The 25,766-nt window shown below is 40.9% G+C and overlaps 2 protein-coding genes across 2 annotated transcripts in view; one reads left to right on the top strand and one right to left on the bottom strand.

Moving 5' to 3' along the window:
• The window catches only part of LOC117510476 (betaine--homocysteine S-methyltransferase 1-like), a 366,504-nt gene that overhangs the window by 53,135 nt on the left and 287,603 nt on the right, over positions 1-25,766 (top strand).
• Positions 563-24,169, bottom strand: LOC117509702 (protein unc-45 homolog B-like). The gene is given in 22 exon segments (XM_034169423.1): positions 563-731; positions 734-953; positions 2,167-2,322; positions 4,146-4,263; positions 7,437-7,546; positions 7,726-7,731; positions 8,626-8,739; positions 9,413-9,479; positions 10,417-10,544; positions 12,658-12,798; positions 12,899-13,040; positions 13,270-13,596; positions 15,364-15,535; positions 15,625-15,792; positions 18,620-18,648; positions 18,650-18,783; positions 21,156-21,323; positions 21,413-21,501; positions 22,438-22,617; positions 22,714-22,762; positions 22,840-23,001; positions 24,030-24,169. Coding segments are annotated over 21 exon segments (2,724 nt in total). The 5' UTR covers positions 24,030-24,169; the 3' UTR covers positions 563-687.

Genomic DNA, 25,766 nt, shown 5'->3' with positions numbered 1-25,766 from the left:
AATGTATTAGCCCTATTTAAAAATTCCATTTATTTCCATCTATTTGTAACAATTTTTATAAAGTTAGGTGGATTTCCCTGTGTGTGTTTGCATCACGGTAGGTCTCATTAAAACTTCACTTGTTTTTACCCAAAGCCAAAATACGGTCATCAGGTATTGCATCCGTCTGTCCGTTTGTCTGTCTGTGCTCCGCATAACTCCAATCCTATCACTGCCAGGGTCTTCAAATTCACAGGGAACAGTCTTCAGACACAGACCTTGGACAAGCTCAAAGATGGCTAACTTTAACCTATTTTAAGAGGTCAAAAGGTCACATTCTGTTTCCTATTTTTATACTCATAGGGCTGAGGGTATTTTAGCATTGTGTTATATTTCATATTGCTGTCCAACCCCAAAAACGGGGTGCCATCGCATATTTATAGTTTGCTAAAACATAAATGACATTATTGTGTTATCTGAAAAATTTTTTAATTGGGCAAATTTTCTGTCATAATTTTCTATGTAAAATTGTAATAGCCGTAATATCATAACAGCCAATGTAAAAAATAAAAGAGAAACAAAAAACAATTTGTCTTATGAGAGACAGGCGCCAAGAGCGATAAAAACATTTGAAAAACAGTCTTTTCAACAAAGTTAACCAGTAGGGAAGATAGTCCATTTGGATTTTTTGGGCTTTCTGCTTCTGTTTTAGGCAGGGCTGGTAAAGGGTTTGACAAGAGCGAGATCCAGACCAGGCATGTGCGTGCCACATTGATGACCTCCTGCCTCTTAGGATTGTCCTCCACCTTGCCAATCACTGTGAGAATTTCTAGCATCTCACTCTCAATCAGTTTCTTGGCCAGTTCACTGTCATCCGAGTTTAGCATGTTGTAGACAATCACAAGGCCACGGTGCTGGATATTGGTGTTGTCATGGAGACACAACCTTTGTAGGATCTCAAGCCACTGGGTTGTCTGTTGAGATAAATCAGCCACTCAGTCAGATTCTGGATTTGAAAATATCATTGTTTTAAGTCCAAAGTACAACCCCAAACCAGAAAAAGCTGGGACAATATGGAAAATGCAAAACAAACAAAAACTGCAGTGATCCTTTCATTTATTAATTCTAATAATTCTTAATTAATCATTCAAGTCAGGGGATGGATACATTAAACAAGTCACATCCAATACAGGTCGCTCAATTTGTCTGGGATTTCATTTCTATCAGTCATTCATATTTACGAACAGTATGGTACTCTGTCAACAATCTGTATCAACTAAGCAGTTCTCAAACAATGAGTGACCATGCTGGAAGGAAACTAGTGAGGAAAGTCACCAAGACACCTGTGACAGCTCTGAAATAATCATATGCTTCTGTGGTTAGAGAAACAGTGGATAGTGCAACTTTGTCAGCTGCATTACCTGTCCATGACACCGTCACAAAATTTGTCACATTTTTGTGACACATTCAAGTTTTTTCACTGTTTTTGACCCAACACCTTCCCTTACCCATAACCCCCGTGACCCCCACCATATCACCCCAAATTTCATGATATTATCACTAATTTGTGATACCATCACAAAAATGTGGCAAATTTCATGACGGTAACACTAATAGATTAATTCACTTTTCCTGATGCCATTATAGGGTGACCTGATATCAGGTTGTACAGAGGAGGAGTTTCTTCAAAAGAACATGTAAAATTTCAGATGCAGTTTGCCAGAAGGCACATGGGAAACCTGAGCCTAGATTTGATCTGTTGTCCTGTTTTATAATGCTTCTCTGTGCTGGTCCATCATGAAGCTGTGACGGGATGCAACAGGCAAATACTGCATCATTCCCAGTTTCTCCACTCACATGCATAGAAGCTTATAATGCTGTCATAACTGTAATGGGTGTCTTGGTGGCTTCCCTCATTAGTCTCCTTCCAGCATGGTCATTCAGTTTTTCAGAACTACCTACTTGACACAGATTTACCACATAGTTCCATACCATTTGTTTTTCTTAATGATTTAGTATGTAAGTGAGGGTAGAACAGGACTTAGTGGTTAGCATTGTTGCCTCACTCTATCTTTTTTCTGATCTGGGGTTGTATTTTTTTTTTTTTTTTTTTTGGACATTTGACAGGAATGTAGCATTAAAGTCACATTCGGCATTAAAAATCCTGGTAAACATTATTGTACATACCACTAGGGTCATTTTTCTGCAGAGTTTCTTCTGAGCTGCAGTGAGCATGGCCAGGGCACCAGCTGCAGCTATCTGAAGATCGTCATCATCTTCACCACAGAGCAGCACCAACAGCTTCAGTTTGTCATTGCCGTCCTCCATGTAATGCTCCTGGACCTAGAAGAGAAATTTTTTTCTATGAACCCAAGGATATAGAAACCAATGTCTGTATCCACGAACCAACTCAAAGCCCTCTCAAAGACCTCCTAACTTAGCCTAAAATTTCCTGGCAAAAAAACTCTTAGCCTAAGAGTGAGCCAGCAGGTGTCTGAGAGCAAGTCTGAACAAGGAGAGGACAGAAACGTCTATCTTTGTGAGGAGGTGGGGTTGACCCCATTGCTAGGTATGATAAAATCCTCTAAAGGTCCTTTCACACCGGGCCTGCTTCGAGTTGCGTCATGTGGCGTCATGATGACACCACGTTGATGCAACCTAGTGCCGAGTTGATGCAGCTCAAAGCCACAACACCGTGAGGGATGCAAAGGGTGAAGCGAAACGGACGCCAAAAATTTAACATGTTTAATTTTTTCTCATCGAGCACAGGACGCAGAGAGGAAGTAGTCTTCTTGCAAGTTGAGGCAACTTAATGGTACTTAACGTGACTGGATGCCACACCCACACAATATAACGTTACCTGACACCAATTTATGATTCCTGCTGTGCTCCATTGTTGCAGAGCTATAAATCACACAGGATTGTTGTCGAGCTTTTTATATCATGTACACAATGCAGCAAAGCTACACCGCTCAAAGAGCACATCTGAATAATTAAATGAAAAAAAACACTCTTTGCAGTTTGGCTGCAGCTCATCACACTCACCTCAAGTTCTCTCACGATTGTGTTAAATAAACTCCATAAGTCCTGCTCACAGACATTGCCAGAGACAGGACATGCCCACATCCCCTATAACTCTTATATGTATGTCCAGATCTGATCACATGGGGGCCGTACACTGAGGTCTGATCGCATAAAGCACGGGGAGGGGCCTGTCAGCTGATCACAGCACACTGACAGTTGGATGACGGCTCAGTGCACACATGAAAAACACAGAAACTACCGCCAGGACAGGTATATAAATAATTATGACAATACCTACATACGCAATTACATAACAAATAACAAAAATGAATGACCACATAACACAGAGAGTGACACGTTGGTCTGTGCGCTGTAAAGATCTCTGCTCCTGGACGTCCCAGCTTGAGAACACATTCCATGTTTGGAAGGACATGAACTTACAACATTCCTCTGTGAGGCGCGTGTCTCTGCCTGCTGTCTTCATGTGGAAATATATAAAACATCTTTCGCCTTTGCGCCAGGTTGCAGTGGTCGGATACAGCGCACCTCGTCCATGTCTTTGTTGATTTCAGGCATTTTTCTGCACTGATTACAGGCCAACAATGATAGCATAGTGGTAAAGTTTCCATCTGGTAATCAGAGCTTATGGGTTCGAATCCCATGAGTGACATTTTTTTGTTTTTTTTAACTAGGGTTATTTAACAGCGGGGTTCTGTATTGCATCCCCTTTTATGTATTATTTATGATGATTATTTATTTACCCAGTGATATTCACTAATTATACAGCTGGTTTTATTTTATTTTTCTACACATCAGCGGCTTGATGTGGTGCAGCTGCTCGCACTGTGTTCTTGCTCGACAGACACGTCACGTGCACAAACCATCGCTCTGGGATTGTGCACGCCTGCCTGTCGGCGTGATGTTTTCGTGGTTCGCTCATACGAGCTGTTTCGCCGTGTCGCCCTGAGTTGTACTTATTCGTACTATGTGTGAAGGTGCCCTAAGATTGTTCTTTGAATAAAATCACTAGGAGCTATTATTAGCCTTATGCTGCTTCGTGGATATGGGTCCAGGACCTTTTGAAAGATTTTGCACATTGGTTTTTCACAGCATATGAAAACTTGGGCCGCTTTGGTTCTCACCTCTTTACACGTCACGAGGCTGCACATGCATTCGGTGGCAGCCTGTCTGATCTGGTCATGCTCTTCAAACATGTAGTTCTCAATTTCAGGCAGAGTTTTTTCTTTCACAATCTTTACTCTGAAAAGAGAATAAGGAGAAGGTGAACCATGGTGGAAAGCTTTTTGCTGAAGCTAAGGCACTTCTGTGAATTCAATTTACATTATTATAGTGGGGTTTTTTTTTCACTTTTGCATTGCAAGATAGATTTTTGTACAAACATGCAGGCATGTTCATAGCAGAATATAGTCTGAGTTTGGTGTTCCAACATCATCACTCCCCACAGATGATTAGGGATGCAAATTTCCCCAGTCTGAGTCCACAAGTGGAGTTCAGGATGAGCAGCAGCATTATGGATACAGCAGTGGGAGAGCTGGAAAATTTGCATCCTAAACAGCCAGTTTAGTTTGGAGGGACTGTTTAGTGGATCATGTAGCGCAAGGGTTCTCAACCTTTTGTGACTTAAGGCCCACTTCTGGTTGATTAAAAAAGTTCAGAGGACCAGCTTTTTGAATAAAAGAGGAAAAAACATAACATGACAAAAAAGAAAGAAAGAAAGATTAATTTGGGCAGCACTCACAATTAATTTGGGCAGGTCATGGGATTGATTCCCACCTGTGGCCTTTCTGTGTGGAGTTTGCATGTTTGTGTGGGTTTCTTCTGGGTGCTCCAGTTTCCTCCCACATTTAAAGACATGCAGGTTTGGTCAATTGGAAACTTAATAATTGTCCAGGTCTCCTTTGCAACGGAGATCTCGATCTCAATGGGACTAACCTGGTTAAACAAAGGTATGGGCTTGTCTTCTTTCCACAAGACATAAAATGCATCACTCATGTAATTCTTCTGCTCATGGTATCACTTGGAGAGTTCAATGGACTTAATTTTGGTTGCAGCTGCCCCCACCCACTAACTCCCAGTGTTGCATAAAAATTGGTCCGCCTGTCTTCACTGCGCATGCATCAGACTCATTTGGAACCACAGCAGCTTGTCTAAGTCTGACTCTCCACCCAAAGCAATCAAAGGGAATAATGTGATTATTGACCATCAGAAGACAAGGTAAAACCTCTTAAATCATTCTAAAGTCAGTTTTAAGCAGAAACATGAGCGTTTTAAGCATAAACAAGGCGAAACTTGGTGACGCTTTGAAATGACCGATGCGCAATGAACGCATCAGCTAGCCACTCATGTAGCCGCAGCATACACGTCAACCTATACGGATTGTCTGTAAATTATATGGATTTTTCCGAGTTTCAGTGTCATACGGACGTACAAATAAAGTCTTACGGATATTCAGGGTTTGGTCTGCAGTGGTTCTGTAATCAACTGTTTCTGCAGCGCGACTCCACTTTGATGCATGAACCAAATGAAGCAATGCTTCGATCCACTAGCTCGTTGGTTCTTTGATTCGCTGCTCTTCAGAAACGGCAAGTCCGCTTCTTAACTCCTCTCAAAGCCATTAAAATATCGTGAGTCACTTTTGTGTGGATTAAAGTCACTAACTGGGACTCTTGTCTTGTTGCAATCAAGAAGCGAGAATTGTCCTCCGTTCTGTTGGCACAGCTCCAAACGCTGTGCAGCTCTCTGCTGAGACAGAGTCCGGTTGGAAATAATAACTTCAAAACGAATTGCCACTTTAAATAAAATGACACCGCTTTAAAATGTATTACAGACAAGAAACTACAATCGACTAAAACGTTCTTTCTTCCCAAAATGAGACGTCCTGCATTCTTTATGAATTAAACTGATGCTGACGTGAAGCACAGTGAGCTGCAAGAGCTCAGCTCAGACGTATGGAAAGACATTCATGCCAATAATGTCTGAAAGGAAGTGCTTTTGACAAAAACTACAGATTTTGTTCATTCCTGTTTATGTCCAGAGATCAAGGATCCACCATGTAGAGTTTATTATGTCCAACGTTTAAGGATCCAGTGACCAATTTCATATTTATTTACTTTATTCAATTTATTTTTCATGATTTTATTAATGTATTTCCATTAGTGACAGACAGTTCTTGTTTCTGTAAAAAAATAACTAAATTTGACACATTCAGTTCTATAAAATTCATTTTGACGCATGAATACTAGATCTCTATTTGAAATTCAATTGTGGAGGAAATACTAATAATCCTGACTTTAATGTCATTGTGGCAACTCATAATTTGTGGACAAAAACCCAGTTATGTGACACCGCTATGCGGTTGTGTGTACTGTAATAAAACTGATTTTGGTGCGATTTGGAGGTTATAAGGATTTTGTGTTGATTTTATGGATTTTCTCACTTGGTTATACAGGTGGACCCTCAAAGGGGTTGACATGTATGATTCTGATTGCTTTATCCATCTTTTATAATGAAATAGCCTAATGCTGAATTTATGTGGCCTGCCTGTCATAACAAATCCAAATTTAATGCATTCAGGGTCATATTGCCTCACCACAGGATTTGGAGCTTTCAGTGGTGCAGAGTTGTCTCCCACTTCACATTTTGGTTTCAGAAACCTGTCCAAACATTAGCCATCACTGCTATCCCATCTGTGCTATTAGCTTCTGCTTGTTTTTCAGTGGGAAAACATGGTTGCCTCTTTTTGATGACATGTCTTGTTCTTCTTTGTGTCTTTTGGCAGACTGCAGTTGATGACATGGTGATTGGAGTTGTGATATTCAAACATAATTCATTTTCTATACCCGCTTATGCCAATCAAGGGTCTCAGGGGAACTGGAGCCTATCCCAGGAGTCATGGGGTGAAAGGTAGGGTACACCCCGGACAGGACCACATATAGACGGACAAACTCAGTCATCCTCACACCAATGGCCAATTTAAAGTTTCCACTTCACCAAACCTGCATGATTTTGGAAGTGGGAGGAAGACAGAGCACCCAGAGGGAATGATGTTCAATGATGACATAGTTCATCATTGAAATTACTCATATATATTTTTTAGTTCTGTGAATTCTAGCAAACATTTAAATATAAAACAGATCTAAGTGTGAAATTTATAAAATAATAATAATCATCATCATCATCATCATCATCCAGCTTTTTTTCATGCTGTCTCCATGGCCCACTAGATGGTGCTCTGAGTCCCACCTGTGGCCCACGACCCCACTGGTTGAGAATACCTGAGGTGGAGTGTGTTTTAGTAGGAATTAGATAGTAAGCAGCTTGAATTTTGCAGCTTGCCTCATTTAATAAAGCATTCCATTTCTCTAAGCACACAGAGTGGGTATAATATTATGTGGCGGCTGTAAACATGTCACCTCAGTTTTTCACTGAAGCCAGCCAGGTTGGTGAGGCCTTTCAGAGCTTCAAAGTTCTGTAGTCCGTCTCTGTCGGTGTGCAGAAGGTTGACTAAAGGTCTCACCCAGGGCTTAATTTGAGGGGGAGCAAGCCGGAGCGCGCTCCGGAACCTCTGACGTTGGCTCCGCCAGGTATTTATCCCTTTATCTACGGCGATGGCACCCACGCCATATTTTCCATATGTATCAAAGTGCATTGTTAAACTAACACCAAGGGCTTTCCAATGATATATGGTGTATTACGGTAAACGTAAACCTGTGATGTCATAACGCAGAGGAAAAACATGGAAGTTTCACACTAGTGTGCCGCTGATTCTCATTACCGTAAGTTCTCATGTAAGCCCTCACTCTGAAAAATTTCAACACTGACAGCAAGCCAAGAACCCGTGCTTTCCAACAGTATGCTATATGTTGCATATATTACGGTAAAGTGCATTCGGTGACTTTTGAAACGAGGGAAAAGTATGAAAAAGAGTGTAAAAGTGACAGAAAAGTACAGAGACAGACAGCAAACATAAATGTAGTAATTTCTGAGGAAAAGGCAGGGTGTTAGTGTCATTTGTGAAGGTGTGTGTGCGTGTTTGTGTGGGTGTGCAGTTTATTTTAAGTGTGGCACACAGCATTGTTCGCAGCCCCCCCCCCCCCCCCCCCGCCCTTCTTGTTTTTCTGCACCCGAGCCACCCATCCTCTGCGCTCCGGACCTCCCACTTTACAAATTAAGCCACTTCATAAACCTGCCAAAAAAAAAAAAAAAACATCAGCAATGTATGGCAAGGTTGTTCACCTTTTCAGCCAAAGACAGTTCACATGTTTTCTGTTACTTGTCATCATAATGTCATAGCGTTACATTCAAGATTGTGCAAAATAAGTTCAAATTAATTTAAAAACAGGTTCTTTTCTCTGTGATTACATTTTGTAGTGAAATATGCACCAAAATGCAGGAAATGGCACCTAAAAATTCTAAATTTTTAAAATTCAGGGAAGTGCAACCAAGAAGCACTCACAAATGCAGCCCCCCACCCCACCCTTTTACAAAATCCTGGACCTGCCCCTGCTAACCTTAGCCCTAACCCTGGGCTATCTCCCTAGTAAACCGTTGATTCCTTTAGCTTGGAATGTGACATATACAGTGTTGTGAAATGAGTCTTACCCTCTCACCAGGGAAGGCAATCTCTGGGTTTGAAATTGCTGCAATTTTAGCCAGGGCATGGCCATCCTTCACCTTCCCAGCTTCTGTTCCTTCCAGAGCCAGCGGTATCAGAGCCTGAGAGCAGAACCAGATATGGGTCGAATAGTCCTGAGTTACTGTGAGTGCAGAAAACACTAATACAACAGTTTATTGTAGAAACCTTTCTGTAATTATTTCTGATGGTCAGGATTTAACTAACAAAGGCCATCTTCCATTTGATTTTGAATTCAAGAATTAACATATTTTCTGGAGTGTAAGTCGCAGTTTATTTGTTTTGTATTTTTAGTTTGGGAAGTCGTAGAACATATATTCCAAATTGACATGTTAAAAAAATAGGGGCGTATTCACTCACAAAAATTATGGTTTGGTGCATTTTCAGCACAGTGAAAACAAGAAACACAACTTTAAAGATATTTAAGCTTGTGTTTGACTGCATAGTCTTTCCACACTGTGAATTTTCCCGAATTTTTATAAAATGCATGTTTAACAAAATAAATAAATAAATAAAATAAGTGCGACTTACACTTCAGTTCACCTTGTATATGATTTTTTTTCCTCTTCATAATCCATTTTTTGACAGATGCAACTTATACTACGCCGCAACTTACAGTCCAAAAAAAATATAGTAGTTTTCTTTTGTATTAAGGTAGTTGGTGTAGTTGACTTTGGTGACCTTTCCTTCAGACAGCTGATGTATAATCTCATGAAATTCACAGTATATTGATTTCTTATGAATCCCATGACTCACCTTTCCCCCACCTTGGGCGACTATAGTGCCACGATCTTTGGGATCTTCTGACAATGCCAAGAACACCCTGGAGATAAAAACAGAAATCAGGTCAGGTTAGAAATTAGGAGGAGGGAGGAGAGGATGGAGGGAAACCAGTGTTTTGGTATGAGATACTGGTGTAACATGTGATAGTACTACCAGTGTATAAGTCACATCTGTCAAAAAATACCTCTTGAAGAGAAAAAAAAAACATATATAACTCTCACTGGAGTACAAGTCAGGATCTCCCAAATTAGTAAACACGTATACTCCAGAAAATAAGAGTAAATCACGTATAGCTCCTTTCATATTTATAACAAATGTTTTACATTGATGTCACTTTTGATGTGGCTCTGGATTAAAGGGTGGCTCTTGTGTTTGAGCTTTGACTCTAACAAACAAACACACAGCAACAAAACTGTAACCCCGTTGGAGTGGTTCAAAGACCAATGTTCAGCCATCAGAATATAATATCTGGAACAAAAGTTAGGGCTCAGGATCAAAGAAAGACAAATGTCAACAGAGACCACACAGAGGACTGCTGGACCTCGGCGGAGGTGTGATTGGTTTGAGTGCCCTTCTAGTTTAATTTCTTTATACTTTGAGTAATGAGGCTAACACTATGATATATAATGTATCTTCCTCTGTTGGCTGTTAGCAGATGATAAAAGTCACAGAATAATTAAATGGGCTGGACTGCATTTATAGAGCACTTTTCCATCTATATCAGAAGCTCAAAGTGCTTTACTGCAATGCTTCCCAATTTTTGAGTCTTAAAGAATACGGTACATTTTATAAATACAGTCGTGTGAAGAAATTCACTGAATCAATAAGTCGTTCATTTCATTAAACTCAAAATTCGTTTCCAGAGCTGTAGGCTCATCTCAGATTTGAACTAATTTTGGCTTGTGATGTAAATATGTTTGCCAAGCTTTCAGAACATCACATGACATTGTTACTCTGTGACATAGCTGCTTCCCAACCTTGCCAACAGCTCCTTGGTCTGGTCGGTCAGGATGGCATTATCAGCTTTGACCATAACAGCCAGAGCTGAAGTGACACCAGCTTTCAGCATCCTTTTCACTCTCTTCTCAATGAAATCCTTCTTGTCCTGAGAGTAGAAAAGAGGCCGTAGACAGTATTAGCTACAATATGCAGATAGTGCAATATATGGTAAAACTAAGGAGCAAACTCCTTGTACCAAATATGTGATGACTCTGTGTCAACTGCGGGAGTCATCCACCATTACCACAGATTGCACGAAGTAACATGAAATACCCGGATTATATATCAGCATAATAGCATAAATGGGCAAATGTGTTACAAGATGTGCAAATCAATTGTATTTCAAAATAAAAGTGAAACGCCTGCATTGTTGTGATTGCAGGTGGGTTTTTTTTTGGGGGGGGGGGGGGGGGAGTATTGTCTTATATTCAGGTTCTGTCATTTTAAATGATGTCGATACATCTTCATCAGTAGGTGGTACCAATTACCCTTGAAATAAGTGGCTTCACAGGACTGAAGCAAGTCTCTCTAAGTTAATGGAAACAGTTGGACAGAGTCTATGTTCAGGCTACAGGCAAAAAATGAAGGCTTTCTCAAATCAGATCCATTGTAACAGATTGTCCACACTGCTATCTGCAAGTGGATTTGTACAGTGCATCCAGAAAGTATTCACAGCGCTGCAGTTTTTCCACATTTTTTTTTAATGTTACAACCTTATTCCAAAATGGATGAAATTCATTTTTTTCCCTCAAAATTCTACACACAATACTCCATAATGACAATGTGAAAAAAATATATTTTTTTAGATTTTTGCAAATTTATTTTAAAAAAAAAACTAAAATCACTTGTACGTAAGTATTCACACCCTTTGCCATGAAGCTCAAAATTGAGCTCAGGTGCATCCTGTTTCCACTGATTATCCTTGAGATGTTTCTACAGCTTAATTGGAGTCCACCTGGGGTAAATTCAGCTGATTGGACATGATTTGGAAAGGCACACACCTGTCTCCATATAAGGTCCTACAGTTGACAGTGCATGTCAGAGCACAAACCAAGCATGAAGTCAAAGGAATTGTCCCGAGACACAAATCTGGTGAAGGGTGCAGAAACATTTCTGCTGCTTTGAAGGTCCCAATGAGCACAGTGGCCTCCATCATCCATAAATGGAAGAGGTTCAGATCCACCAGGACTCTTCCTAGAGCTGGCCGCCCATTTAAACTGAACAACTGGGGTAGAAGAGCCTTAGTCAGGGAGGTGACCAAAAACTCAATGTTCACTCTGTCAGAGCTCAAGCATTACTCTGTAGAGACAGGAGAACCATCCAGAAGGACAACCATCTCTGCAGCAATCCACCAATCAGGCCTGTATGGTAGTGTGCCCAGAGGGAAGCCACTCCTTAGTAAATGGCACATGCACCTGGAGTTTGCCAAAAGGCACCTGAAGGAATCTCAGACCACGAGAAACAAAATTCTCTGGTCTGATGAGACAAAGATCGAAGTCTTTGGTGTGAATGCCAGGCATCATGTTTTGAGGAAACCAGGCACCATCCCTACAGTGAAGCATGATGGTGGCAGCATCATGCTGTGGGGATGGTTTTCAGCAGCAGGAACTGGGAGACTAGTCAGGATTGAGGGAAAGATGAATGCAGCAATGTACAGATGTGAGTAGAATTTTGAGTGGAAAAAATGAATCTACTTCATTCTGGAATAAGGCTGTAACATAACAAAATGTGGAAAAAGCGAAGAGCTGTGAATACTTTCTGAATGCACCGTATGCCAATATATCACCTCCATTGTCTGTAAATATTTATCAGGATTGGTGTCAGCAACGTCATCAGACAGAAAATAGTTCACCCCAAAGATCGCACACCACATAAGCAATCTGGTGTATGAGGTTCAGTGCAGCGAGGGGTGATCATTCTCACCTCTCAAGTGAAACGAAAACCCCCATCACACCACGTTTCAACAACTTTGCCAAAAATCTGGGACGCCTGAGACAGAACTGGCAGAACGTTTTTGGAAACCAGTAGGTAGAGCAAAGGGCTCAGCGTGTTCAAACTTTTGACATGTTCAAAATATGTGCAGTGTTGGTGTAGGCGAATCAGGACACAGTAAGTACTGATGTAAATACTGATGTATTAAGGAGTACATTGACTTATTAATGACTTAATTGGCACTTTACTGAAGCAGCACAAACGTGACTTTCATTCTCTCCTGCTACCTTTGGGTGTTGTTCTGGAACATGTTGCTTGGAAAACTTGGCAAGCTCAACCAGCTCAGGGATGATTTCCTTCTTGTCATAGCAGTTTGTGCAGTTAACCAGGGTGCAAGCCACTGCATACAAGATGGTCTTATCCTTAGACTGTTTGTACAAAGAAAGAAGAATCGTTCATTAATAACATGTAAAACCCAACCAGGATAAATCCTGCCTGATTTTTTAAAAATATCTTATAGTTTCACACCTTGGCAAGTTCAAACATGGCTTTCATGGCAAGCTCATCCTCCACAAAGTCATCTTTCACATCGGCATCATTCGTCAGATAAGCAAGGCCCTCGATGGCCCACTTCCTTGTCCTGGTATCAATCTGAGGATTGCAGAGCCATCTAGAAGTGTGTGTGTATGTGTGTGTGTGTGGCGAGAACATATATTATCACTATAAACGCTGCAGGACTGCAAGTTGGCAGAATTATTACATCCCCCCAAATTGCTTCCTACATATAACAACTTTGACCTTTGCAATTATTTGTGTCACAATTGTATGACAGGACAAGAGCAACTATGCTCATGTGCATTTGAGCTGCTGTGTAAAAACTAATGAAATTCAATCATCACCCATATTCTGTTCTATTCAAACTTACCACCAGTGCCCGTATTTTAATCTTCTCATTCTTGGTTTTTTTGTAGATGTCCTTGAGCAGTGAAACACCATTCGTAATGATGAAGGAGGCACGGCTCATTTTTGAAGAGGAATGGATCAGTGCTTCCACAGCAACCATCTGGTCCACCTCGCGTTCAGAGGCACACAGGGCCACCATCATCTCCATGATGCCTTGACGTCCAACGAGGGCGTTGCCAACATCAAACGGGCCCTGCAGGAGACCTGACACGGTGTTGACCGCATGAATGGTCTTGTCCATGTTGTTGGGGTCAACCTTGGATCTGTGGATTCAGGAATGAAGGGAATATGAGAACAAGAACACATTCATAGGAATTATTAGTAGTAGGAGGAGTAGTAATTGTACTGCTAGTAATAATGTCATTGTTCCTCTTTAGGGTTGTGCTATAGTGATCATTATCTTAAGAGACCATAAAGAGAGCAATTTGTTTCTTCAAAACAACAATTTATGAATGGAATTAGTCTTGATATTTGTTTTGTATCAATGGAATCTGTGTATGACAGAATTTGGATCCACAATGACCAATGAATGCTCACATGAATCCTCATATAATGCCAGTAGAGGTTACCAGTAGAGGTTACTGTAGGTCAGTATTGTAGGACTATTTTAAGTACATTTTGGGAATACGAAACATAATGTCACCATAGCTGTGCCTGTGTATAGTACCTCAAAATGAATACAAATTAGACACTTTGTATTAACTGCATATGTTCCTCTTAGCAAGTAAGATTGTCCAGTTTTGGGGTGTCTGTAATATTACAAAAGTTAAGTAACATATTTGAGATTTCATCTTATGTTACTGAAGTTATTGTACTTGGCCCCACAAATCTTAGAAACATGGTGTCTAACCAGATCCTTACTGTGGATGGCATTACCCTGACCTCTAGTAATACTGTGAGAAATCTTGGAGTCATTTTTGATCAGGATATGTCATTCAAAGCGCATATTAAACAAATATGTAGGACTGCTTTTTTGCATTTACGCAATATCTCTAAAATCAGAAAGGTCTTGTCTCAGAGTGATGCTGAAAAACTAATTCATGCATTTATTTCCTCTAGGCTGGACTATTGTAATTCATTATTATCAGGTTGTCCTAAAAGTTCCCTAAAAAGCCTTCAGTTAATTCAAAATGCTGCAGCTAGAGTGCTGACGGGGACTAGAAGGAGAGAGCATATCTCACCCATATTGGCCTCTCTTCATTGGCTTCCTGTTAATTCTAGAATAGAATTTAAAATTCTTCTTCTTACTTATAAGGTTTTGAATAATCAGGTCCCATCTTATCTTAGGGACCTCGTAGTACCATATCACCCCAATAGAGCGCTTCGCTCTCAGACTGCAGGCTTACTTGTAGTTCCTAGGGTTTGTAAGAGTAGAATGGGAGGCAGAGCCTTCAGCTTTCAGGCTCCTCTCCTGTGGAACCAGCTCCCAATTCAGATCAGGGAGACAGACACCCTCTCTACTTTTAAGATTAGGCTTAAAACTTTCCTTTTTGCTAAAGCTTATAGTTAGGGCTGGATCAGGTGACCCTGAACCGTCCCTTAGTTATGCTGCTATAGACGTAGACTGCTGGGGGGTTCCCATGATGCACTGTTTCTTTCTCTTTTTGCTCTGTATGCACCACTCTGCATTTAATCATTAGTGATCGATCTCTGCTCCCCTCCACAGCATGTCTTTTTCCTGGTTCTCTCCCTCAGCCCCAACCAGTCCCAGCAGAAGACTGCCCCTCCCTGAGCCTGGTTCTGCTGGAGGTTTCTTCCTGTTAAAAGGGAGTTTTTCCTTCCCACTGTAGCCAAGTGCTTGCTCACAGGGGGTCGTTTTGACCGTTGGGGTTTTACATCATTATTGTATGGCCTTGCCTTACAATATAAAGCGCCTTGGGGCAACTGTTTGTTGTGATTTGGCGCTATATAAAAAAATTGAAATTGAAAAAATTGAAAATCTTATCTCACCAACTTTCTCTTAACTGAGTCTCTCCATGTCTTTGTTCTCTTTCGAAAATTATTTGAATATCTGTATTTAATAAACGTACGTGATGTAGTCACCACAAACGTCCCTGAAGTTGTTTCTCTCTGGGTTACATGTAAGGTTTTCATAAAGCTTGTTAAGGAGCACGCTGGCAATCAGCTGTGTGTTTTCGGTCATGGGAAGCTGATCTGGCAATTCAGGAACTTGACCACACACCTTGAGGATCTTCTTCAGGCCTGGAAAACAAACATACCAGTGTATGGGTTGTCAGGGATGGACTGTAGCTATAACCAGATTGATGGACTGTTGCAGCTCTCCCACTTACTGTGGTCAATCGTAAAAAGGGTCCTGCTGTTATGTTCTTTCTTGTCTTTGCGAGGTACATTCTTGCACAGAAGGTTCAGGGCTTGGTCTCTGCCATGGCCAGACACCTTTTTACTCCCAACCATCTCCAACAGAGACAGCAGAATTGTCTTCAGGTCTTTGGCTGCATCTTTAGTAAAATGACAATGTATTCAGAAAATGATGTATGGGCCATCCAAAAAGCTAGAGTTTCACCATATACAACAGTCCAGGTTTGATCCTTTAGAAGGCTTGTCGCAGCTGGTAAAAACCCAGGCAGAAAACTTCTCACCACCTCTCGAAAGTAGCCGCCTACAGACACAATGGTACTCAATCCTGAGGGTCTTGCTGGATCATATCCAGAGATAGGTGACACATGGCCAAAACGCTGTAACTCCCTCACAATGCTAGTGATACTCTTTATCTGTGTCACTCTAAGTAGTCTTTCCTTTTAAACAAATTTATTCCAAGAGTATCCAAGGACCCTCTGAAGAGGTAGACTGTCAAAGACATCAAGCCATTGCCTTAGGTGACTGGTTAATACAGTTGTATGCAAAGGTTTGGGCACCCCTGATAATTTTCATGATTTTCCTTTATAAATCATTGGTTGTCTGGATCAGAAATTTCAGTTAAATATATCAAACGAACACACTGATATTTGAGAAGTGAAATTAAGTTTCTAGTATTTACAGGAAGTGTGCAATAATTATTTAAACAAAATTAGGCAGGTGCATAAATTTGGGCACACTTGTCATTTTATTGATTTGAATACATTTAGCACTAATTATTGGAACACAAAATTGGTTTGGTAAGCTCATTTAAGGTGGGCATTTACAAATGTTTGTCCTCTTTGCATCTCTTCTAATGAGTGGCAACATGGGAACCTCTAAACAGCTTTCAAATGACCTGAAAGCAAAGATTGTTCAAGGGGAAGGATACAAAAAGCTATCTCAGAGATTTCAGCTGTCAGTTTCCACAGTGAGGAAATGGAAGACCACAGGCACAGTACTAGTTAAGGCCTGAAGTGGCAGGCCAAGAAAAATCTCAGATAAGCTGAAGCAAAGGATGGTGAGAACAGTCACAGTCAACCCACGACCTGCTCCAAAGACCTACAACATGATCTTGCTGCAGACAGTGTCTCTGTGCATCGTTCAACTATACAGCACACTTTGCACAAGATGCTGTATGTGCTGTAATGCAGATGAAGCCTTTTCTGTGTATATGCCACAAACAGAGTCGCTTGAGGTATGCCACAGCACATCTAGACAAGCCAGCTTCATTTTGGAATAAGGTGCTGTGGACTGATGAAACTAAAATTGAGTTATTTGGACATAACAAGGGGCAGTATGCATGGCTGAAAAAGCACACAGCATTCCAAGAAAAAACGCTTGCTACCTACAGTAACATTTAGAGGTGGTTCCATCATGCTGTGTGGCCAGTGCAGGTACTGGGAATCTTGTTAAAGTTGAGGGTCACATGGATTCCAGTCAATATCAGCATATTCTTGAGAACAATGTTCATGAATCAGTGACAAAGTTGAAGTTGCGCCAGGGCTGGATCTTTCAACAAGACAACGACCCTAAACACTGCTCAAAATCTACTAAGGCATTCATGCAGAGGAACAAGTACAATGTTCTGGAATGACCATCTCAGTCCCCAGTCCTGACTATTATTGAAAATCTGTAGTGTGATTTTAAGCGGGCTGTCTATGCTCGGAAACCAACAAACGAACCTGAGATGTTTTGTAAAGAAGAATGGTCCAAAACACCTTCAACCAGAATCCAGACTCTCATTCAAAGCTATAGGAAGCGTTTAGAGGCTGTTATTTCTGCAAAAGGAGGATCTACTAAATATTGATGTATTTTTTTCTGTTGGGGTGCCAGCATGTTAATTTGGCACAGGTTTTATGCCTGATGCCAAATGGAGAAATGTGGTAGGGGTGGGGTTTTGAACTGGGTGTTGTGTGTTTGGCTGGATGTTTTTGTGTTTTCTTTTCTTTGCTCTCCAGGTGGTATGCAAACTGGTTTTTGTCTGTGGAGAAGGTGCTGGCAGAAGAGTCCTTCACCCTCATCAGCATGATTTGCAGCACCTGTGGATGATGCTCACGTGCAAACTTAAAGACTTTCAGCTGAAGCAGATAATGAGATGGCGTTCTGCATTTAAGCCATGAGTGATTCAAGCAGAATTGCCGGGAACTCGACCTTGTGACGTTCGTTTGCGAGACGCTGAGGACCGCGCCTGGGTTTGACACATTGTGCCTGTGAAGGAGGACGGGTGAGGGACACATGCTGTCAGCACACATCAGAGGTGATTGATTGTCTGAATGAGTGTTGATGGTGGTTTGGTATTTTGTTACGCAGTATATTTGAGAGTTGTGCAGCTCGCTTCTCGCGGCCGTGGCGTGCGGACTGGTGGTCCTCCACCTGTTGTGAGGAGCTGCTCATTTACATAAAGCTTGGGTTCAGACCTGAGTGTGTTGCTGATAGTGTGTGCCTTTGAAGGATATTAGTTGTAGCTGTTGACTTGCCTCGCCTCTTCTATCCTTCACAGAGTCAGTTTGTCGTGTCCACCTGGGGGTGTTTGGCGGTGAACGTGAGTCTAGAAGCGCTGGGCTTCGATCCCAATGGCCGCTGGAGAGCGCGCCGTCCTTCACTCCGCCAGACAAACGCGCTTTTATGTTGTACACTGAGTATTGCACAAGAGGGGGAAAATAAACTTGTTTTGTTTTTTGGAACCGCTTTCTGGTTATTTAGCGCTGGGTTCAGTCAGACGCAGGTCCTCTCCTCAACCCGTGTCGGCACATAACACTGGGAGCTTTCCACACTTGGCCACCACACCTATTCTAAATCAAAACTGCACCAATTGAATTCATTTTTGTCTTGAGTGAAAAGCCAAACTCACAACTTCTGAAAATAGAGCCCAGGTTGGAAAATGTCCCACTTCCCCTTTAAAAGAAAATGTATGTAATTGTGTCTCACCCATAACCAAGGCCTCTTCTTTCCCATATTCTCTTATCTCCACCAGTGAGAGAGTCATTGATGCACTGGAAAAGGTTGCATACTGCCAGTGCAATCTCTTCATTGTCAACAGCCATGATGCTACACATCTTGTCGATGCCCACCAGGTGAATGATTGCCATTGCCTACACAGGAAATTATACAATGAGAAAGTTGTGCATATAAATACATACTAGTGTGTTGCCTGTGTGGATCCACGGGCTCTAGATTGGGTCGTGATTATAAAATAGATAGCTGACATTTTTCAGGAGTGGTAATAAATTGTGCAAAGTTTCTATAATGAGCTGGAATTGCATGTGAGTCCAGATTGTTTTTGCAACCCCTGGCAAAAATTATGGAATCACCGGCCTCGGAGGATGTTCATTCAGTTGTTTAATTTTGTAGAAAAAAAGCAGATCACAGACATGACACAAAACTAAAGTCATTTCAAATGGCAACTTTCTGGCTTTAAGAAACACTATAAGAAATCAGGAAAAAAAATTGTGGCAGTCAGTAACGGTTACTTTTTTAGACCAAGCAGAGGGAAAAAAAATATGGAATCACTCAATTCTGAGGAAAAAATTATGGAATCATGAAAAACAAAAGAACGCTCCAACACATCACTAGTATTTTGTTGCACCACCTCTGGCTTTTATAACAGCTTGCAGTCTCTGAGGCATGGACTTGAGTGACAAACAGTACTCTTCATCAATCTGGCTCCAACTTTCTCTGATTGCTGTTGCCAGATCAGCTTTGCAGGTTGGAGCCTTGTCATGGACCATTTTCTTCAACTTCCACCAAAGATTTTCAATTGGATTAAGATCCGGACTATTTGCAGGCCATGACATTGACCCTATGTGTCTTTTTGCAAGGAATGTTTTCACAGTTTTTGCTCTATGGCAAGATGCATTATCATCTTGAAAAATTATTTCATCATCCTCAAACATCCTTTCAATTGATGGGATAAGAAAAGTGCCCAAAATATCAACGTAAACTTGTGCATTTATTAATGATGTAATGACAGCCATCTCCCCAGTGCCTTTACCTGACATGCAGCCCCATATCATCAATGACTGTGGAAATTTACATGTTCTCTTCAGGCAGTCATCTTTATAAATCTCATTGGAACGGCACCAAACAAAAGTTCCAGCATCATCACCTTGCCCAATGCAGATTCGAGATTCATCACTGAATATGACTTTCATCCAGTCATCCACAGTCCACGATTGCTTTTCCTTAGCCCATTGTAACCTTGTTTTTTTCTGTTTAGGTGTTAATGATGGCTTTCGTTTAGCTTTTCTGTATGTAAATCCCATTTCCTTTAGGCGGTTTCTTACAGTTCGGTCACAGACATTGACTCCAGTTTCCTCCCATTCGTTCCTCATTTGTTTTGTTGTGCATTTTCGATTTTTGAGACATATTGCTTTAAGTTTTCTGTCTTGACGCTTTGATGTCTTCCTTGTTCTACCAGTATGTTTGCCTTTAACAACCTTCCCATGTTGTTTTTATTTGGTCCAGAGTTTAGACACAGCTGACTGTGAACAGCCAACATCTTTTGCAACATTGCGTGATGATTTACCCTCTTTTAAGAGTTTGATAATCCTCTCCTTTGTTTCAATTGACATCTCTCGTGTTGGAGCCATGATTCATGTCAGTCCACTTGGTGCAACAGCTCTCCAAGGTGTGATCACTCCTTTTTAGATGCAGACTAACGAGCAGATCTGATTTGATGCAGGTGTTAGTTCTGGGGATGAAAATTTACAGGGTGATTCCATAATTTATTCCTCAGAATTGAGTGATTCCATATTTTTTTCCCTCTGCTTGGTCTAAAAAAGTAACCGTTACTGACTGCCACAATTTTGTTTCTTGATTTCTTATAGTGTTTCTTAAAGCCAGGAAGTTGCCATTTGAAATGACTTTAGTTTTGTGTCATGTCTGTGATCTGCTTTTTTCTACAAAATTAAACAACTGAATGAACATCCTCCGAGGCCGGTGATTCCATAATTATTGCCAGGGGTTGTATAACCTTAGACCTCAACAGTTTTTAGAAGAAGAACTCAGCCCTTTCATTTCCTGTTAATTATATATTTTTTTTATGTTAATTTACTGTCTTAATGTATTTTTATATAAATACGTATATAAATTGTTCAGGCTCTTGTTATTATATATGCACTATTATTATTGTTATCAGAATTATTATTAGTTTATTATTACGTCTATTTTGCCATTTGATTTCACTTTCTTGTGTCATCCATGTCTTTTTCATGTTTTTCCAGTTATATTATGCACTTACATTGAATTACACAAATGTACTTACAATAAAATCACACACACACATGCACGCACACACGTACACAGACGTCACTTCACTTTTAAGATATAGATGATTTACCGCCCTCTGCTGGAATGGCGTGTGAGTCCATAATGTAATTATCAATGTCCATTGTTCAGTGTTGTTAGCTAATGTCCATAGTTTCTCAAAAAAATATTAATCCTATCAACATTCTGTTATGTTCACCCGAGCTTTGTGACCTGTGCACATCCCCGACAGGGTACGGATTGCAGCAAGGATCATTTCTGACTTTCCTGTTTCTATCATGTTAAGCACCAGTGGCACTCCATTATTCTGGAAGATTCTCTCTGCTCCAGCATCCTCTCTGGACAAGACAATCAGGTTGTTGGCAGCCTGAACATTAAAAAAAAAGTGTCAACCACAACTTGGTATTCATTTGATAAGAAAGTAAAATCGGTGGTTTTGCTTAATAATAAACCAACTTTTTCCTTCTTGTCCTTATCCATTTCTTCATCCAGCAGAATATCAAACATGTTCTGCACCCTGGAATCTGTGGAGAATGTTGTTTGAGCTGGAAAGCACAAGAAAAGAGAGAAAACTTTAAATGTCTGTCGTAGTAACGCAAGACAAAGCTCATGTACTGACCTCTATAAGTACACTGTTTCCCCTCATATTGTAAACTATGGGCAGCAAAGCCTATGCAGGGAGGTCACGGACAATGGTTTTAAAGTGTTAGAAAACTTAATTAATCACATTTATGTTGGAACATTAAAAAACAAGACTGTTCTGTAGAATGGACATACAAGCTCAGGATAGCAAGGTCTATTCAGACAAAAAAAAAAAAAAAAAGCCAATTATCAAAGGTTTTCTGCGACACATACATGTGTGTGTATCCATCTCTCTCTCTCTCTCTCTATATATATATATATTTTTTTTTTTTTAACTAGTGCATTGCCTATGGGGATACATGGGCTGTAGATTGGGTAGTGCTTAGAATAGAATGAATGATCAAAGTTATATGCATGCACATGCAGAACTTTTTGTCTTTTTTGCATTCTACCGCAAATAGATGCTTTTATATTACACACTCACCAACAGAGATGGTAGAGGAAGACATCAAAAGCAGTACACTTCTCATTAATGCTAACAGCAACATGACACTTAACTCACTCATGGTAATGGAAACATGATACTTAACTAAACCGGCTAAACCAATTGAACTACAAAACCACAACAAATCAATGACACTAACAACACTGTTAAAGTAACACGAACCACAATAACATTTAATCCCAAAAATTCTGAACTCCCATGGTGCATTGCAGCACAACGGCCATTGTTCACAGTTGTTAGCTAATATTGCTAATTTCTCCAAAAACATTAGTCCTATCAACTTTCTGTTTTGTAACATTCATTCTTCCCCCAAAAAACATAAGTATATGTGTGTGTGTGTGTGTGTTAATTTAATACCCTAGCACAGTCTTCTGTGGTTGGACACCAAATGTACTGACCTTGGCCTGGATTTCTGCTCCCAGTCTGCGCAGAGTCTCCAGAAACATCCTGTTCTTTGGTTCAATGGTGGCACATCTCTGCACATCTTTAAAAGCCATGTCCAGTTTTCCTAACTTCTCCAGAGCTTGGCAACGCCTGTATAAAGCTTTAATATCTGCTGCATCTACATCAATTGCTAAAATAGAGACAACAACAACATCAGTAATAATAATGGTCTAATTCTGTCTGAGCTCTTTGGTTAAAATTATTTTTGCTTTTCATTTTTAGTCACTTTTTACTCTATCTTTAGTTGCATCTGAAGCTGCATTGGCATAATTTTCCTGTCCAAAGAAAGACAAATCTAAATTAAAGGCTCAAAAATGTTTGCTTTGATGTTTTTTTTAATGCACCACTTTACCTTCTTCAGGTAGCATGCAGCTCTGTTCCTGTGAATGACAGCCAGCACCTTTGTGTCCTTCGACACCTTGATTGCTCTCGTGTAGCAGTCGATGGCTTTATCAATATCTCCTGCCTGTAAGTATTTGTTACCTTCATCTTTTAACTGCACTGCGTCTCCCATCTGGGCAGAAGAGAGAGAAAGATTATGACTTATAACACCTAAAAAGTACAGATTATGAGCTCACGGAACACTGAGGATTTGGTGGTGTCGACATCAAGTCACTGACTGAAAATCAATCAATCAATCAATCAACTTTTTTCTTATATAGCGCCAAATCACAACAAACAGTTGCCCCAAGGCGCTAAAATGAGTTCAACCATCTGATCGACACTCCAAATGAACAAAATTTCACACATACAGAACTAAATTTAACATTTGTTTTGAAGAATAGCAGTTAGCTGTTGGTGTTATATGTTTTGCTTTTCTATTTTTAAAATCTCACCACTCCGGATTATCAATGTCCTCCAGTTGTAGGTCGCCTGTAGCAATGGTAATGCACATGCTTATGTTAAATGGCCTACTAGTCAGGCCTTATTTGGGCATAGTGTCTGTCCTAAGACAAACCTTCTCCTCCTACAGCCCTGATACTAATCCCAGCAGACTATCTGACCTTATCAATCCTACGTATCATCAACACTGAATGCTACAAACCCGGGATATAAAAATTCGGTGTGTTGTCATACCTTGAGGGTTGTGTGTGCCCTGCTTGATCCTCTCATAATTTTTTGTCTTCTTTGTGTTAGTGCTTTTCGTTTTCTGCTTAGATAATCTGGTGTTTCAGCCCCTATCTGATTTTTCAAACTTTTTGGGTCTTACGTTCCCTTCCCCTACCAACAACTCAATTTATATTTATCATGGTTGTCAGTAAGGTGGGACAAAACCAAAGCACAATGTCCATGCAGGATAGTTGTTCACTCAATGCACATGAGAATACCTCAGAAGACCTTTTTTTAGCTGAAAGCCACGATGGCCCGTGTATAACTGTCTCACAACTAATATTCCTACATCCGTAGAAGAATATCAACTGTCATCTTCATCAATTATTTATGGTGCACACAATGAATCCTGTCAGAATCACCCCTCAAAAGATGGTTTGCTCCTGATAAGGTCTATTTAAGGCAGAGGTTTGGTGACAGCTGAGAACTTACCAGCAAATGCCTGTCGCCAAAGTGATGGGAGGGGTGGGTGACGGTGGTGGGGAGGACTGACAGCTGAAGACACACAGACCAACCTGGTAGCTTCTGGAAAGTGAAGGCCCTCAAGCCTGAATATAATCACATAAAGTCACAGTAATGATGAATATCACTTTGTAAAATATACTATAATTTGAGAACCATTTGTTTATTTAAAACAAATTATTAAAACTCTTAATCGCCCCAAGGTGCTTCACAAGGGTTTATTCCACCACTGCTCCAAAGTGCTTGGGCCAATTTCTATCCAACTTGCTGTGCACATGCAGAGAGACCTCAGAATTGCCCTTAAAGCCCCTTTCACACCGGGGCTGCTCCCAGTTGCTTCCTGTGGGGTCATGACGACGCAGGAATATCTGCGTCAGGTGTGCGCAGCAGGGGGCAGAGAGGAGGTGAGAACGCAGCCTGCAGGTTCTCTGCACAGAGAAGTCAGAGTACACAGTTTGGCTGCAGACAGACTGTGCACTCTGACTTCTCTTCTACTTTATATTTGCTCTTCTGCAGAGCTGCAGAGCTGCAGGGCTGCATTCTGAGCTCTGTTATAGTTTATCTTTCCTCCTTTGACCGCGAGACGCGAGCAAACTGTCCGTAAGAGATGTCTGGAGTTCTACTTGATGTTGACATGTCCTGTCTCAGGACTTATGTCCTTTTTTTAACTGTGATGTGAGAGTTTGAGCAGAGAACAAGGAACTAATGCCTGCAGCCAGACTTTTTTTTTTCTTTTAATTGTTCACATGTGCGCGCGTGAACGAACGTCCATGAGTGGACTAGAGATGTCCGGACTTTTTACTGGATATTTCTGGCAATCAGTCTGTGAGGAGGACCTTTATGGATTTTATTTAAACACATTTGTGAGAGAAGAAGCTGCAGCTGCTAAGAGGTTTGTTTCGGCAAATGTCAAGAACAAAAAAATAACGATTTTCACTCTGATGTCCACCAAACTTGGCACACATACTTGTATAAAAGTGGTATCTGGAATTGCCCATGTGTGTTTCTGCCTATATGTGGCCCTGCCTGGGACCCTCGCATCCTGTCCGGGGTGCACCCTGCCTCGTTCCCTATGACTGCTGGGATAAGCTCCAGCCCCCACCCCCCAGTGGCCCTTATTTGAAGTAGAAAATGAATGACTGAATGAATGGAATTGCCAAGGTCACATTGACTCTACAAAAGGTGAATCACTGGGGTCAAACATCTAAATGTAAGGGGTTTTTTTTTTTAAGTAATTTGTGTTAAAGTTTCAAGATTTGATCTTAAATCCAATTCCCACCAAATGTGGCAGACAAATGTAAGTGGCTTCTTGAGTTTCCCCAAGCAAAGGTCAAATTTACCAAAGGTCAATTACTGAGGCTAACATTTTGATTTGTACTCTGATTTGCAGCAAGCAGCCAATCTGCTCTGTGTCAGCCTGATGCCGTCAGATCTCAGAAGCTAAGCAGTGCGGGATCTGGTTAGTACTTGGGTGGGAGACCTCTTTGGAACACCAGCGGCTCCGTGTTTCTCCAGGTAAAACTGGAGTTGTGTCAGGAAGGGCATCTGGCATCAAACTTGTGCCAAATACCAATGCGGATCTGTCTGTATCCACTGTGGCAACCCTGAACAAAAACGGAGCAGCTGCCAGGACAACAACAACTCTGATTTGCAGCAAAGTTGTCACACGTACTTAGGTGGCTTCCAGAACTACCGAAGTGAGGTCAT

This window comes from Thalassophryne amazonica, chromosome 5 (genome assembly GCF_902500255.1).
Source record: "Thalassophryne amazonica chromosome 5, fThaAma1.1, whole genome shotgun sequence".
NCBI classification, from domain to species: domain Eukaryota; kingdom Metazoa; phylum Chordata; class Actinopteri; order Batrachoidiformes; family Batrachoididae; genus Thalassophryne; species Thalassophryne amazonica.
The sequence above is the reverse complement of the archived record's forward strand: the minus strand, read 5'-3'. Positions and strand labels throughout refer to the sequence as shown.